Source organism: Rhinatrema bivittatum, chromosome 15 (genome assembly GCF_901001135.1).
Source record: "Rhinatrema bivittatum chromosome 15, aRhiBiv1.1, whole genome shotgun sequence".
In the NCBI taxonomy this organism is placed as follows: Eukaryota; Metazoa; Chordata; class Amphibia; order Gymnophiona; family Rhinatrematidae; genus Rhinatrema; species Rhinatrema bivittatum.
Genome location: NC_042629.1, coordinates 36,091,920 through 36,109,765, shown reverse-complemented (window position 1 = coordinate 36,109,765; position 17,846 = coordinate 36,091,920). Strand labels below are relative to the sequence as shown.

Sequence of the window (17,846 nt, the reverse complement as noted above, 5' to 3'; positions counted from 1 at the left end):
TATGAGTTAATGGCTTAGATTACTATATTCCTGGAACAGTTTGCCAGAGATTCTAAAAACCCTTCAGGACTTAGTCTTCAGGGACAAAATGTACTTGCCATCTTCTGCCCTTTTAATTTTTTTGGCAAGAGGAAAGGGGTGGTTGCAGAAGTACGTGCACACAGAGTGCCTTGGCATGAAGCAGGTGATAACACACTCCTTACTTCAGTGTAGCCCTCTCACTTGTCTTCCACGTTCCATTTCAGCCAGTACAGTTCTCTCTCCTCATGCCCCCTCCCTCCTCCACCCCTCCTGGCACCACCTCTCTGAAGACGCTTCTTCTGCCTCCCCCCCCCCCCCCCCCACACTCCTGGATCCGGATTTGTGCCACATCTGGCTCCCCTGGATATCTAGCCAGCTGAGAAAATGCACTCACCACAAATGAGTGGACAAGTGCATTTTTAAACTCTGCAGTTTACCACAGTTATTGCTCTCCAAACAAATTTAGCAATATGTTAAAACCTGCTGCTGCAGTCCAAAAATGCTAATCTTAATCAACAATTCGATAGCTGCTGCTGACGGTCTTCTTGAATATTGAGCAAAAAATAAATCAAACTAAACATAGCAAGTATATTTACTTCTGCTGCTGCAGTGAAGCAGAGATTGATAATACAATTTTAATGTATGTATTTATTTGGTATTTGTATGCTGCTGATACAAGGCCTGCAGCGGCTTACAGAATAAACATAAAGTGCAGTACATATGAAAACATTAAAACCAACCAGGTTTAATTTGTGGGGGAGCGAGGTGGAATGTAGTTCTGGCTCTTCTTTTCAGGTTTAAGAGGCAGATCAGTAGGGGTGTTCTGCTCCAGCCCGTCCTGGCAGCTTGCAGGGAAGAGAAGGATTGGGGGTGAGTCTGGAGCACAGAGAAGAGAACATCCACTCTGCTCCCTAATCCAGCCCTTACCCCCTCCTCCTGTAATGCAGGGAACAGAAGGGGAAGGGGTGATACTGAAGCAGACATAAACAAGGTTTGAATTAGCATCAAGTTTGAAAGTTGTGAGCAGTACTGCCAATTATCAAGTCTTCAACCCTGGTCTTGACAAATGGCTCTAATACTCGCAACTTTCAAACTTGATGCTAATTCAACCTCTCTTTGTGTCCATTACCGAGGGCTTAATTTCTGGTAGAACAACTCAGAACAGCATTCTGCCACCTTTTTTTCTGGGACCCAAGAAAGAGTAGAGCCAGCAGAACCAGAGTTCAGGCTCCTGACACCCCCCCCCCCCCCCAGGGAACAGACAGAGCCAGTTTCCTGGCCCCCCTAGCCTTTCGAGGAAGCAGAGAAGAATAGAGATGATTGGAGCTGTTCACCTTGAGGCAAGGGCAGCCACATGGCTTTGATTTGGGGGGGGGGGGGGTGAGGATTACACCTGGTCTTGGTCCTTTCCCTTTGCACAGGTTAAATCTGGCCTTGGCCCTATCTACCTCACCTGTCCACAGTTGCACTTCCTTTCTGTCTACAAATTAAGCCCTGAAAATAAAGACAAGTAAAACTAAATACGCTTGTAAAAGGAACTTCCCGAACTGAAACAGCAAGTTTATTCTTCATTGCTGATTTGAAACAGGGTTTTAAGATCCCAAAGAAATGAGGAAGGTTGGAGGTCAGCATATATAGGGTCACAATATCCTTTTGTGACCCTAAAGATTTGGCAATCTGAAGATGGCGAAACGCTGTCAGGAGCTAGCTAAAACCAGAAGAATGCTGGGCTGCATAGAGATAGGAAAAATGAGGTGATAATTCCCTTGTACAGGCCCTTGGTGAGGTCTCACTTAGAATACTGTGTTCAGTTCTGGAGACCGTATCTCAAAAAGGATAGAGACGGGATTGAGGTGGTCTAGAGAAGGGCAACCAAATTGATGTGGGCTCTCCATTAAATGACTTAGAAGGAGAAACTGAAGGACCTAAATATGTATAGCCTGGAAGAGATGAGGTACAGGGCAGATGTGATACAGATCTTCAGATACCTGAAAGATTTTAATGGTGCATGAACTTTCAACCTTTTCCAATTAGAAACGAAACAGAACTAGGGATCACAAAATGAAACTTAAGGGATGACTCAGAACCAATGTCAGGAAATATTTCTTCACTGGGAGTGGTGGATGCCTGGAATGCCCTTCTGGAGGAGGTGGTGAAGATAAAAAGCGAATTCAAAGGGGCAAGAGATAAAAACTGGGGGGGGGGTCTCTAAAGGCTAGAGGATGGAAATGAAGCAAAGAGTGCGTGGAGGTAACCCACTCGGTGTGACAGTTACTGTGCTTAGCAGAAGCACAGTGATTACTAAGTATCCTCAACCAGTAAGCCTAGATACTTTTGATGCAACTGCAACATCACTTGCTGCTTTGATGGCTGGGGGGGGGGAGGAGAGCAATTGGATTCAGACAGCAACCAACATGGACCCCAATTTTTATGGTTTGGGGTACTGGTATGCAGACATTAAAGAAAAAGCAAAGGGCTGCTTCTAGGGCCAAGTCCAAAAGCAAAGCTAGTCAAGCAGCTTTGCCTGAATTTTTGAAAATGCTCCTCACCCAGTAAAAATGTTGCCAGCAGTAATTTTTTATGGGTTTAACAGTTGCTTGATTTTTTATTGTGTGTATGACTACCCTTATAAGGCTTGGGGGTAACTACACAGACTACTCTTAAGAGAAACTTGGGGGTAACTTGAACGGCCTGGCAGAAATTACCATAAGAAGCTTGCTGGACAGACTGAAGGGACTATGTTAGAACATAAGAACATGCCATACCGGGTCGGACCAAGGGTCCATCAAGCCCAGCATCCTGTTTCCAACAGTGGCTAATCCAGGCCATAAGAACCTGGCAAGTACCCAAAAACTAAGTCTATTCCATGTTACTATGTTAAAATAATACTACTACATAGTTAGTGAGAACAATTGTCCTTAATGTACAATAAAATTGAAAGCAGCACCTCAATGTTTCACGTGCATAGAACTTCTGTGGAATGGACTCCTGTGAATATTTACACACAGGCACTATTTCCTTTGCCAGGCATTTTTTCTCGTCTCCTTTTGCATCTGAGTTTTTTTTTTCTTTCAGTTTTCATCTAGTTTCTTTTTTAATTTTGTTAAGCCTTCTATCTAGCTTCTTCCAGATCTTCTGGTCATTTTATCAGGTCATCCCAGTCCCACTTGTAATTGTCTTTGCTTCTCCCCTCCCCATCCCTCCATGTATTGGGTGGTCCTTCTGGAAGGACCAGCAACAAACATCTTTCTTGTGACTTCTTGGGAAGAGGGGTGGTAAGGCAGACTAAAATGATGTTTTCAGTATTATTTCACCTTTCAGTGAAAGCATGTGTGAAAGAGAGGCAACAGATACAGGACTTTGGTTCAATTACACTTTTAGAACACCAAACATTAGTTGTAAGTGTTTTTCTACACATCCTTTTGGGCAATGTGTTAGTCCCAACTATTTACAGCAGCCAATATAAGCACATCTCCTATTCCCAGCTAAGCTTCCCTAAGAATAAGGCCTTTTCTCACACTTTCAGCTGATTTCTCACTGGCCAAAAGTTTGGGATCAGGGGTGCTTCAGTCTTCTGTCCAGGTACTTTATTTCCTCCTGCTGCTGCTTTATAGCATTTTTCAGACTGAATAGCAGCAGCATATGTGGATAGTTGCATTGTAGTGTTGAGGACTCTGGTTCTTTGTCCTTGCTTATCTAGACATATGGGGGATGCCCTCCTGGCCTGATTAAGTTTCTTTTCTTTGTTCACTTGCAGATGCAACAGTTTCCTCATGGTTATAACTATCTTTTAGAATGCAATCCCTCCAGCAGAAATTAGCCTTCCTAATTTTCAGCCTGCCATCCTTAAAGGTTTTAGTAATTTTATCATTCCCACTGCAGCAGCTGATTGCTTTTCTCTTCTAATTTAATGCCCATTCGTTAGTATTTAATTGTATGTTTAAGTAACTTGAGCCCTTGAATGTGTTTGTTCATTGTAGGTTCAGCAGAAGAAAGAAGAGCCATTAAAACCAACACTTAGCCAAACTATTCCCAAATTTTATTTTCCAAGAGGATGTCCAAATGTCAACATTAATATAGATGCCATTATTTCAAAAGTAGAGAAGATATTTTCTCAGTTCCCAAGTGAAAAAGTAAAGTTAGAAGATATGGGCAAAGTGGCAAAGGTGAGGTTTTTCTTTCAGTCATGATAATTTGAATTTCACTGATGTCTTAATGCTTACATTAAGTTATAATTTGTGTAACATTTTATGTGCTGTGTAAAAAGGCTGACTAGCCAACTTTCGGGTCGATACAGTACAGTGCGCTGTGGTGGAGCGCACTGTTAGCTCGCATTTGGATGCCCGTTTTCGACGCGCTAGCTTTACCCCTTATTCAGTAAGGGGTAATAGCGCGTTGAAAACACATGTCCAAACCCCCCCCCCCACCCCCCCCCCCCCCCCCGAAACTAATAGCGCCCGCAACATGCAAATGCATGTTGATGGCCCTATTGGTTATTCCCACGCGATCCAGAAAGCAAAATGTGCAGCGAAGCCACACATTTTACTTTAAAAAATTAACACCTGCCCAAAGGCTGGCGTTAATTTCTGTTGGTGCTGGGGAAGTGTAGAGAAAAGCAGAAAAAACTGCTTTTCTGTACACCCTCCGACTTATATTATAGCAATATTAAGTCGGAGGCCCCAAAAATACAAAAAAATTAAAATCGGCCCGCGGGTCGGAAGACGGACGCTCAATTATGCCGTTTTGGTTTGAGAACCGATGCTGGCAAAATTGAGCGTCGGCTGTCAAACTCGCTGACAGCCGCCGCACCTGTCAAAAAGGCGCTAGGGACAAAATAGTGTCCCTAGCGCCTCTTTTTACCGCAGGCCCTCATTAGCATATTCTTCCCCCCTGAATTGCGCACCCAGGAGAGCAGGCGCTCACCCGCTCTCCCACTACTTTTACTGTGTCGGCTCGTTTGCTGGGTTTCTCTGGTAGGCTACAATGTGAGCACTAGTGTTCCCTCTTAGTGTGTGGGTATGAACCAGAGATAAGCACATAATTTCACGCAGGGGGTAGAGGTGTCATTATCCTTTTGGTAAACTGTTTTTCTATGGGGTTGGGGGTTTCCTTCATTGTAGCCTGTTTTTTCACCCAGCACCTCATGGTGGGCACTTTTGCTTCACTTCACTATGGTGTGCTGTTTCATATCAATCTGGGAGCAAGCAACTCATGGGAGCTGTCTTTTTTTTTTTTTCACTGCCACCATGTGGATTGTTTCACCTCATCTCTCCCCTTCCCTCTCCTTAACTGCCTATCTCAGCTACAGTAGTGTATGGGCTGCCGCCTCCTGTTTTTGATGTTTGGTGGAATGGGCCTGCCAGTCACCCCAAGTGTTCTCCATCTCTTTGATGGCTGCCCTGTTACAGCACTGTAAACATTTTTAATACTTGATGCATGAGATCAGAGATGGAAGTCCATGATTTTGAAAACAATCATAGCTGAACAGCGACTACACAGGTACATAGCTTAATGGAAATATTGGTGACTGCCTGTTACCTGCTAGAACTTTGTTTTTTAGTGTACTTACCAACCAAATGCGGCTGTTCCCAAACATCCAGCCTCCTAGATTCCCTGTGTAGCTTGCCTAACTGGCTACTTGAGCACCTTAATTTCCCTTAGGAAATATAGTTAAGATCATTTATTTATGTAATACTTTTTTATACCGACATTCATGATACAGATCATATCATATATCAGTTTACAAGGAACAAAAGGGTTATAACATTAACCTTAACCTAGAAGAAGATGCAAAATGCAAAAGTTACAATAAACAGGGGTAATGGAACTAGGGAGATGGAAAAATCAGAAGTAGAAAGGTAACTCAGTAACTATGACAAAGCAATACCAACATCAGAGAAGGTGTGTACTGAATAGAGGCCTTATTATCATACCTTAGTACCATACAAGATCCCTTCCTCAGTCCAGCACCCACCACCTCCTCTCTCCTCCATGTTTTCCATCCAAGTTTAGTAACAACCTACACAACTGCCTAAACTAGTTAGGTGTTGCTAGATAATATCTGGCTACCAAAACCAGCTGGCATTGACTCTGTTGGTTTCTGAGAAAATACTGCCTGCTGGTACCAACCAGGCTACCCCATGACCTGCAGTATAGCCAGGTAGTGTCCTTTCTCAGCCCTTTGTTTCAGCTTTATCACCTCTCCTCTTCTATCGCTGAGGGAGAGAAGAGCGAGTTTTCTGCAGTACTGTAGCTTCTCAGCCCTGTTCCTACTGCTATCAGAGTACCACAGATGTGCGCCATTAGCCCCATCTAGTCTGCCTGTGCTCACTTCTGCTGCAGTGCCACAAGCGCCAGACAGTCTGACTGGCAAGGAAATCATTGAAGTAGAGATTGATTGACAGTATGAACTGCTATTAGCAACTTCAGTGAACTGGGAGATTGGTTTCTGTTACTTTCCTCCAGATCTTATGCAGAATAGTTTCTTGCCTTTTATTGAAGCATTAGTAGGAGATGACAATACAGCAGTTATTCAACACTGGCATGATTCTTTTCAAAATAAATTAGATGAGCTTGTTCCTTTGAGACGTAATATTTCGCAAGTCACACAGAGCACCTTGATTTGCAGCAGAAATAATGTCCAGCAAAAAAAACTACTGACAGGCTGAGTGCCGATGACCCATATCAGTGTAATTTTTGGTGATCATTTCCTTTGATTTTGCTGCTTCATTTTTTCCCACATGGCACAAAAGCAGGCCAGCAGCTTCAAGAGGTGTCTCTCATACAGTCAGAAGATGTCAATTGCGTAAGATGTCTGGGGCAAGACCATGAGTCTGAATAGTAACATTTGCGCTAAGATGTCATCTAGGATTATCTGGTTCCGAAGATTAAAAGTCCTTGAAATCTTTGGGTCAGCTATGAATTCCTTAAGGAAATACGGATGCGTATCTGGGAAATGTCACGAACATTAATTCCTGTTTGTAAGATGTGACATATTGTGTCTAGGAAGCTCTCGACAAGATCCAGATGCCACCCCAATCTGTGGTGATTGAATCTGTGCTGAAAAGGACTAAAAAGTCGAAAGACCCACTCCTCAGCTTTCCCTGGGCCATGATCTCAAGACCTTGGACTTTTTTGGTAAGCAGCTATTCCAGAACACCATGCATAGCCCCCACATAGCTTCTCCCTAGCTCTGTGTGGTTGAATTATATACTTTCTACTCTGCAGAAGGCAGAAACACTGAATTTTGCCCTCGAGAGAAAAAGAAGGAATTTGTTTGATCAGTGAAGCAAAAAGAAGAAAGGGGGTGCATCTGGCCTGTTCTGCTTATGAAGTTTTCAAAATGATATTGAGAGGGAGGCCATTTGGGGCATGCATATTCTTGGCTGTGAGCTTCAGACCTCCGGGAGGATGTACACAACAAGACTTTCTTTGCACAGGTGAGAACCTCTTTGAAGATAAGGTCAAGGAAGCAGTGGATCTGATGCAACCACTAGGCCAAACTTCAGACTCTCCACTTCCACGTTCAGTCCACCCTCCACTGTCAGGAGGTACATGAGTGCTTCAACAAGGAAACATTTTTTTTCTCTCAGGAAAGGTTTTATCCTCCTTGTCCAAATCAGCAACAGAGCTCAAGGCCTCGCCAGCACTCTCAACCCTGCATGGTAAGCTTTGACAATACTGTTCATCTGTTGTGAGAATTAATAGAAAAGGAATTTAATTCATCTTTTATGAAATTAGATAAATGGCTGCTGGGCATGAAAATACTATTAGTAATTCATTTCAATGTTGTGCTGATCCTGCAAGTTTTAAGGGATAGAGTTATTATGGATTGCCTTTCAAATGTTTCAACTAATCTGTCTTCTGTATTGCCTTCTAGGCCTGTGATTGTCCATTTTACTGGAAGGCTGCCTTATTTTATGCTGCTGGTGGAGACAGAACAGGCTATGTGTCTGTTCATAAATTTGTTGCAATGTGGAGAAAGTAAGTGGAGATGAAATGGTGAAATGTATTAAGTACAAAGTTACTGGTCATATGGGTAATCATGTCTGAATAGAGAAAGAGGTAGCATGGTTTTAGCAAAGGGAGATTGTACCTTACTAACCTACTACAGTTTTTTTAATGTGTAAAAAAGCATGTGGGTAAAGATGAGCTGACTGATATAGTTTATTTGAATTTGCAGAAGGCGTTTGGTAAAATTCCTCAGTGGAGACTCCTCAGAAATTAAAACGTCATGGGATAGGAGTCATGGTAAATGATTAAAAGATAGGAAACAGAGTAGCCTTAAATGGGTCAGGTTTCCCAATGGAGAAATGTAAATTGTGGAATGCCCCAGAGATTTGTACTGGGCCAATGCTTTAACTTATTCATTAACAGTCTGGAAAAGAGAGGAATGATTGAAGTGATCAAATTTACAATTGATACAGACATTCAAAGTAGTTAAAACACAAGCAGACTGAGGCACTGCAAAAGGACCTTGCAAGAATGGGAAACTGGGCATCTAAATGGTAGTTGAAATTTAATGTGGACAAATGCAAATTGATGCACAAAGAAAAATAATCCTAAATATAGGTACACAATGCTGGTTTGTGTATTTAGAAGTAAACACCAAGGAAGAGGAAATCTCAGCTCACTGTACGACAGCAGTCAGAAAAGCAAATAGAATGTTAAGAATTATTCAGAAAGAAATAGAGAATAAAACAGAGAATATCATATTACCACTGCATATATGATGCAATTGACTGTACTTTGACTATTGCATGCAGTTCAGATCACCTCATCTCAAGAAAGATATAGTGGAACTAGAAAAGATACAGAGAAGGGCACCTAAAGGAGGATGAAACAACTCCCTTATGAGAGATTAAATAGGTTAGGACTCTTCAAATTGGAGAAAAGATGATTGTGAGGATATGATATGTTTATAAAATCATGAGTAAGCTGGAACAGGTAAATAGGGAATGGTTATTTCCCTGTACGTTACCAGATCAGTCTAGACTCCTGGGTTTTGCCTCGCTTCCAGCAAATGGAGACAGAGAAAGTTTTGCAGTCATCACCTCTTAACCCGGTGTGCCACCTGCATCTCCTCAGTATTTCTCTGACTCCAGCAGATGGAGGTGGTGCAAAACCTGCGGTTCTATACCTGAGTGTAAAAAAAAAAAAAGACAGCAGGAACAAAAGAGAGAAATTCCTCCCAGGGGTTTGGCATGTCCTGGTGGGACCATCCTCCCCTGGTAGCAGGTTGTGGCGAGCCGGGGCTGGGAACCCAAATTGCTCTTTTCTGATGTGTCGTGGGTAACAGCTGGTGGTCCGACTCCCTCCCCTTCAGTGAGGATTGTGAGATGCCTCTGCCACTCTTCAGAGAAGAAGTTTGTCACTTGTTTCTTTGTAAAGTTTAAGAAAAAAAAAAAAGGATAGAGAGTGATAGGAAAGCGGCTGCGTGGCTAGAGACAGGGCGCTTAGGCAGTAGCGCTATCGTGGAACCAGCTCCTGATCCTACTTGCTCGTTTCGGCACCTGCCACCTGGTCAGTCTGCTGGCCATGCCACTGCTCTGCCTGTGGAGAGCAATTTTCGCAGCTCTCCTGGGCCAGCCGATGTTCCCGCTGCCTCTCCGGGGGTGGGGGGGTGGGGTGGGGAGGAGAGGGTTCATTGCGGGGTGCTGTAGCAGCATGGTCCTGGTATGTTGCCAAGTGCCCTGGAGGTTGAGGATGATGGTGGCCATTTTGAAAACTTTTAAGGCTGCTGAGGAGAGTGTGGTTAGAGGGAGGGGATCTCCCGCCAGCACTGCCGCCAGCCGATTTGAGCCCCGACGAGGCCCTAGAGGAGCAGTCTGGTGAAGATCCTGATCTCCTGGAAGGGGATTTGGCGGGTGGGTTTCTTTTTCCCCAGACTTTGTGCTTTTATTATACAAAGCATATCTGGCTAGTAAGTCCAAGTGGAGTTGCTCCCCCGGGTGCAGACTTGCTGAGGGGCCGCCCAGAAAAGTGCCCAGGTGATTTGAGATGCAGAGGGCCACAGGAGTCTGGAACGTCAAGGATCCTGCATCTCAGGGTACCACAGATGACCCTTCCTCAGAGGAGTCATCAAGCTGCAGGCGCATGTGCGACACCTGTTGGACACCCAAGTACCCAGGGTCTGGGATTACTTTCAGGTCCTTGGTTCCATGGCCTCAACTCTGGAGCTTGAACCGTGGGCATTTGCTCATATGAGACCTCTACAGAAAGCATTGCTATCTCGCTAGGATCCGATGTCAGAGCAGTTTCATCTTCCACTTACAGAATTTGCCAGGTCTAGTCTTGGCTGGTGGCTTGCCTGGGACCATTTGGTTTTACCATTACAATGCATTGTTAGTTTAAAATAACAGCTTCTGACTTTGGTGTGCCTTTATTCCTCATCTGTTTTTCTCGTTCTCTTTGTCTTTATAGAACGCTTGTTTGAATAGCCAGGTTTTCAGATTTGTTTTGAAAATTTTTAAGTTACTCTGCGGTCTTATTTCGAGTGGCATGGTGTTCCATAGTATGGGACCAGCCAGTGACAGTGCTCTTTCCCTTACTTGCGTGAGATGTGCTGAAACAGATCGATTGTAGTTAGCAAGGAAAATATAATTTTAAATTAAATTAGAGATTTTGTAACTATATGTTCTAGATCTGTATTTATAGAAAAATGGTTGAATTAGCACAAATTTGAGACCTGTAAGCATTAGCATTATTCATTAAGGCTTTGCTAAAATTCTTAATTCATTCACCTTTTAAAATGTTCAGGTGCTGGAGGTATTTTGGATCACCTTACCAGCTGTTATGTGAAAAGATAAAGCTCATTCTCTGAAGAGTAGCAGGTTCACCACCTACTAGTGGATCACATGACTGAGCTTGGTGCCGAATGGCTGCATATTTCCAGAGCTTTCTGGAAAGGCCTCAAAGGTGGTTCATTGCTCATGTCGTTCCTGCATTGCTATGGCTATGTGGCTCCTCCCAGTTTCTTTTTGTCTTTCAAGACTGTCAAATTTAATTTTTTCTTTGCGTGGCTCCACTGCACAAAACATGGTCTCTTTTTGCAGACTTTGCCTAAACTCCTCTCTCTCCTCGCCCCCTCCCTTTCCCCATTTATTTGGCATGTGAACAAGTTTTTGACCATGGTTTAGAAGCAATACAATGGTTCTAAACAGTGCTGCAAGTGCATTTAGAGAGGTCCTTCAAAAATCATCACACGGATTGCTGTAAGTTCTTGGGGAAGGCCACAATGTGTCTAGCTGCAGGATCTGCTTAAGGATGTCACTCAGAGTGATTTGGGCTGACAGGAGAGCCTCTGTGCTTTCCTGATCAGTATGAGTGTCCCTCTTAAAAATGGCCTCAAAGCCCTGACAGAAGGCCCAGGGAGCTGACCATGGTTGCACGATGGTCAGGCCTCACTGAAAGGGTCCTCGGTCTCTTTGGTGCCTCACTTTGAAGCGAGACCTTATAAGTGAGCCAAATCTCGATCTCCCAATTTTAATGACTGCAAGAGCTCAAGGGACTTGACTTGAGTAAAAGCGAGCAAGTGTTGAAACTTGAATATTTATTTATTTATTTAAGAGTTTTTATATACCGTCATTAAGTTATTCACCATCATAACGGTTTACAATAGGGCACCTATAGAGATATCCTTGAAGGGAAACTTGCTCTGAGGACATGACTTGTGTTCTTTATTTACATTTCAGAATCCTTCAACATTGCTATGATGATGCAGCAAAATTCATGCATCTTCTCATGAAACCTGGGAGCAACTGTTTGGATCAGGAAGACTTTATTCCATTTTTACAGGTGAATTGCATTTTGTAGTTGAACATAGTATTTGTATAACTAACCCTTAATAACGTGCCCCTTTTTAACCTAGAGCTAAAAGTTATATGAAATAGTAATTTTATTTTACATATTTTTTTGGCTTTTGAAAATTACTGTGTTGTGGTTAGGGAATTTCTCATCTCAGCTCTGTTTATCCTCCCTGCCAAAGCCATATTAAAAGGAAATTGCAGGATTTTATTTGGCAAACAAGCAAATTTGAATTTATTTTGTATTTATTTAACTCATTTATAGACTGCCTTCCCAGCCTGAAGAAGGTTGTCCAAAGCGGTGTAAACATCCCCTATTGGTTGATACTGAAATATTTCCAAGGAAGAAGAAAATTCTGTGCTCTTCTTTTTGTTGCATGCTTTCACCAGAAATCCTTGACTTGCATTGGTTAAAAATAATTTACTAAATATTTACTTCTCCTTCTGATTCCTTACTGCTTCCCATCTACTTTCCCCATCCTTCTATAGTTTAAATATTCATACTGTAGGTCTGCAATTAGAGAAAAGAGCTGGACTTAAGAATCCATTTGTTAATAAGAGGAAAGGACACATTACATGACATTAAATATTTTCTTTATATATGATCCTCTACTTTTTACATTTTTATATTTTAAATTACATCCAAGCAAATACCTGTTGAAAATAACATAAAGAGAATCAATAAAGAAGAAATAACTAAACCTCTTAAATGGGGGGTCTTGATAATTGAATACTCAGTACCTCAACTGGCTGAATCCCTTCTGAAGAACAATTAGGTTGAACTGAATCTGACACAGAAGAATGACTTCCATCAGGAAGAATATTGCCTGCTGTGCTTGGGGCCTCAGGCAGCTCGAGCATTTCTGGAATCCCAAGATGGCGGGTCTGTTTGACATGATGTCATCTGGGTGCGACGAAGGAGAAACAAACTCCCCACTATTGAGCGTCTGGAGCCCTGGCTGTAGTGGAACATGGCGTTGCTCCAAAGTTAAGGTTACATCAGGGTCTGGGACAAAAGATGGTGAATCTTAGTCTGCTGATCCATCCAGCAACTGCTCCATGGAACTTATCGGAAGATTCTGAAGCCGAAGATGATGTTTGTCCATAGGGTCCATCGGTGGAGGTGTTGCCAATACCTCTGGGTAAATATGGGCTTTCCCTTTCCTTTTACTCATTGAAATAAAGTAAAAGGAAATGGAATTTCAAGCAAACTATATTATAGCAAGAAAGGAAGGGAATCTTTGGAATAAACAGCTCAGTGTGCGGACATCTTGGGGGTTTTTTTTGGGGGGGGGGGGGGTTTATCCCCTACTTTTTAATGTGTACCTGCAGCAAGTAATACAGAAATACAGCATTGGCTGCTTTTTATCAATGACAATCCGCTGAATTCCTTCCTGGATAAAAATTAGATGGAGAGTCTAGAAGCTCAGTAGTCGCCTTCTGGAAATTTCATCATGAAGGTCAGCAATCTTAAATGAAACCCCATAAAGACAGAGGTCTTCCTTTCTAAAACCTTTATCTTGGAAGGAACATCAGTTAGATCTAAAGGATCATGTTACCAACTTGGGGGCTCAGGATTGATAGTAGCCTTAAAACGGACCAAAAGGTTACCCATGTGGTTCAAAGCCTTTATTGCCATTTTAGGCAAGCAGCACCTATTAATTGATTAAAAATTAATCAATTAATCAAGAGTTTACAGCAATTATCCATGTTACACTCACCTCTCATGTACATTACTGTAACCTCCTTTAAGAAGAATTTGAAGAATCTCCAGATTAGTAAAAAGTTGACTGCTCAGCTATTGACCTGCGTTGATTGGAAAGAGCCCATCTCCCCAGTCCTATTCAATCTCCACTGGCTGCTGAAGGTATCTAAAATTGTGTTTCAAGCATTTGACTTTTATCTATAAAGTTCTTCATACATGGACTGACAATATCAGGCCACAAAGTTAAAATATATACCTTACATTTACATTCTCAAGAACGAAACTTTTAGAACAACCTTCAATTAAGACGACGAAATCGATGAGACTGATAAAATCAAGCTTTTTCACTTGCTATTTTATGGTTGTGAAATAGGTTACCCTTCTCCTCTATCACCAGTTCCTGACTCCTGCATACATCAAGTAGCGCTATAGAAATGTTTAGTAGTAGTACCCTGCGATATCGGGTTAACTGAGACCTTCTATACGGTTTAGGTGATCCTTAAAGACCTAGGTATTTTAAATTTTGGGTCCATTATCTCTACTTTTTGGTCGTTTTTTTTTATTAGGGATTTGGCACGTATACTGAATATTGAGATGGGAAGTGATTTGGAAATGTGGACATCATATGCTGTGATAAATTTTATCCTAGTGTAATTTTTTTTTTAATTGCCAAGATTACTGGGCAAGTTTATATTGTATTTGATACAGCTTGCCTGACTGACTGGTTTCAGAAAGACAGCATATAAATGAAATGAAATATTCAGCAGTTTTCTGTTGAGAAAACATTTTAATTTGTTTTATAATCAGCCATTCCAGTAGCTCTAAGTGGAAAATCAATGTACTTAACCAGCTAGAAGGTGTCACTGGTAAAGCTGTACCTATGTCTCCAGGACTGATGATTTACATCATGCATTTTTTTTCCTTTCTCTGCATAGGATATTGTGAACACTAATCCTTATTTAGCTTTTTTAAAGGAGGCATCAGAATTTCATTCTCGATACATTACCACAGTAAGTATTTTAAAATACAATAAGTGACTGATCAATGCACAATTTATTACTTTTTAAATTGATCTACTGTCCAGTCTAAACATGGCAATATTTCAGTTGCAAATCCTTTATTTAAGACTCATTAATTACCGGTAGGTCTTTAAAATGCTGAAGTTTCTTAGACTTTAATTCTGTATTAAATATAAGATACTTGCAAATTCATTAATGTAGTCAGTTAAAGCAGTGTTTTTAACTATAATCAAAAATAACATTTTTCTATATTCTTAGGATAGATGTCATATGGTCTGCTGAAAAGAAATATAACAACACGGAGTATACACTCCCCTCCTTATACAAATAAGCAATATAGTACATAAACAGAGGTACTAAATAATAATAAACAATAGATAATAAAGCGTTTATTTCACACACAGTATACAAAAAGTGATATCAAAGTGATAATACAAATCAATCAGTACATGTTATATAATCTCAATATAACTCATAATGGCATAGCACCATATGGTTTATATTGAGATTATGTAACATGCATTGATTGGATTGTATTATCACTTTTTGTATATTGTGTGTGAAATAAATGCTTTGTCTATTGTTTATTATTGAAAAGAGAGAAACCATTTCTTGAATAGGCCATGGATCAAAGCATTTCCATAGTATTTCTAGGAAAACTGAACATTTTGGGGGTTGTAAATGTACATCAGCTTTTGAGATCTCATTGGTCCTATCTTCAAGTATCCCCACAGCAATTTCATGCTCCAATAATCCCTTTTTTATAGAATATGCAATATACATTGAGACTGTATGTAATATTTATTTTTGCAATTGAGGAAAGGAATGGTAGACTAGCCAGGAATATTTAGGAGGAAAGGGAGGAATCTGTGAGTAAACTCATAAGCGCTTCATTTAAGAAAGGATCTGAGTTTTCTCAACATTGATCATAACTGGGTTGACAAGTCAAACAAAAATGTTGTAATAGGCATTTGCCTATTATGGGGTTCATCTCTGACATAGCACTGTTTTTTTTTAACCATCTGATTCTCCCATTTTCCCCTTTCATTCTTTCTGTTAAACACTTAAGCTCTCCCAAAGACTCAGTATGTACTGAATCCACAGATTAAAGATGAGTGAGATCAGGTAGAAAAAGCAGGTTCTCCTGAAACCTTAGTAACAGTTTACTTCATTGTTTTTGAGTAGTTCAGATTTATGTATTCCCATTTTTTTCTGTCCTGTACATTTAAAGGGGTACATCATGCTGCATAGTATTTCTGAAATAAGGTAGGTAGATATTTTAAAAGGACTGGTGCACAATAGTGAAATGGCCCAAGCTTGTTTTTAAGCATTAGCTTCCTGTTTCCTTTAGTGCTATGGAAAAGTACCACAAGGAAAGAGGAAACTGATTCCTGACCCTGGAAGGTGTATCTGTCCCACAACAGCCTTAAAATCATGATATACAGCTTGCCTAGTTTTGTTCTTTTGTAATGTTGAAAGGGTTGAGGGATCTGGTCTAACTGAAAGAAGCATTATCCAGTAGGTATTCTAGATTGAGTCAGACCTGGTATATCTTTAGGATGTTTGATTTCCTATTTAGCTTCCTCCTGGGCATGTTTGCATTGGATAAACTATACAGTATTGGTTTACGGTAATTACATGAAAAATAACCCATGTGTTCGGATAGTTCAACATTTGAGCAGTAGTGTAACTGATGTTTTTGCCTTGCTTTGTGATATAGGTTATTGTTTTTATAGCTTTTATTTCCAGGCTGGATAACATTTTTATCATGAAGGTTGGAGAAAATTTGTTCTTGATAACTCAGAGGTTGTACCAGTGGATTAGATGAATTTCGCAAGATATATAGCTGAATGATATTTGCAATATGATGAATGGGATTATATTACTAAATTACTTTCGGTGAGCTCATTACCCATGCCCTACTAATTAAACCCTTCTCACTATTGATGCAAGATGTGTGATTTTGGTTTTATGTACTTTAAATTAATGAATACAGATCCATTTGACTTATTGTGGGAGCGGTAAAGAGGAACTACGTTTCCAGAAACATACATGCAATTTAAGGGCAGTCAAATGATCTGTTGTATTTTCACACTCCTGTATGAACGTAATGCATAGTGACATAGTTCTAGTTTTATTAAGAACAAATTGCTTTGTAGATCTATCAAAAAATTCTTCCCTAAGTTTAACTGTCCTAGGCATTTCAGATCAGCGGTTCCTCTTCAAAGCAGAAAGAACATAAAGCTTTGCGGGCTTACCCTAATATAATTTATTTGTACTGCCTTTCATTATGATTGAATGTGTTGCATGCAGCCATGGAGAAGGTTTGCTTTTAGCAATGTACTGAAATCTTATTTTGGATTTTTCTCCTTATTCCTGTATTGATTTTGTAATTGTATTTGGATTAGAGATTTTTGTTTGTCTTTGACAGCATGCAGCCTTTTTATTTCTAGTTTTAATATTTTGTTACAGGTTATACAGAGGATATTTTATACAGTCAACAGATCTTGGTCAGGAAAAATCACTTGTACAGAACTTAGGAAAAGCAGCTTTTTGCAGGTAGATGAAACTTTTTTTTATATTTAATTGGGAATTGTTGATTTTCTTTCCCTTTTGACACCTGCTTAGACATGGGATTTTTAAAATCAATTATAGCCTGCTGAGGAAGAAACATGGGGTCACAATGTAACTGATGATAAATACTGTCATTCAGTAGTTTAACAGTAGTTTGTTTTTATTGCCTAGTACAAACTTACCTTTTTTTAGGCACTTGTTTTCTTCTCCTTTCTTTCTACCCTTTTCTCCCTTGACTTCACAGAACATTTGCCAAGGCAATTAATGTTTTCTTGCTGTTGAGTGGAAGTCAGTTCAGATCCTCTTAATTGCCACTTATTTTTTTGCAAAGGTGGTCTCTGCAGCGAAACTCATTCTCTCAGGGCCTGAATTAGGAGTTAGGCTTGTGGCTTTCCCATAACATACTCTTTATGTTTCATATTTCTTACTTTAGACCTGTACCTTACTACAGTATGCAGACTTTCTGATCTGACTCTAAGAAATAACCATGTAAGTGATATGCCCAGGTCTGGATTTAAGAATTTGACACTTATACCCTCAGTTGGGGAGGGGGAAAGCATATTGTTCCTACAAGTGATTGGAGAGTTAGGAGGTGTTAACCCATTGTTCTCCCTTTTACACACACCTATCCTTTTTGGCCTCTTGCCTGTCCTCCCCTCATCTCCAACTCACAGCAACAATAGAAAGACTGTCAGCACTGGGCCTGTGAGTTGGCATGCACTC

General features: G+C 40.7%; 1 protein-coding gene across 1 annotated transcript in view; it reads left to right on the top strand.

The window, feature by feature from the left end:
* The window catches only part of PPP2R3B (protein phosphatase 2 regulatory subunit B''beta), an 89,374-nt gene that overhangs the window by 17,938 nt on the left and 53,590 nt on the right, over positions 1-17,846 (top strand). Inside the window, exons 3-7 of the mRNA XM_029578355.1 lie at positions 4,002-4,187; positions 7,901-8,004; positions 11,715-11,817; positions 14,466-14,540; positions 17,022-17,108. Coding sequence (XP_029434215.1) covers positions 4,002-4,187; positions 7,901-8,004; positions 11,715-11,817; positions 14,466-14,540; positions 17,022-17,108 — 555 coding nt within the window. The remainder of the gene's footprint in view (positions 1-4,001; positions 4,188-7,900; positions 8,005-11,714; positions 11,818-14,465; positions 14,541-17,021; positions 17,109-17,846) is intronic.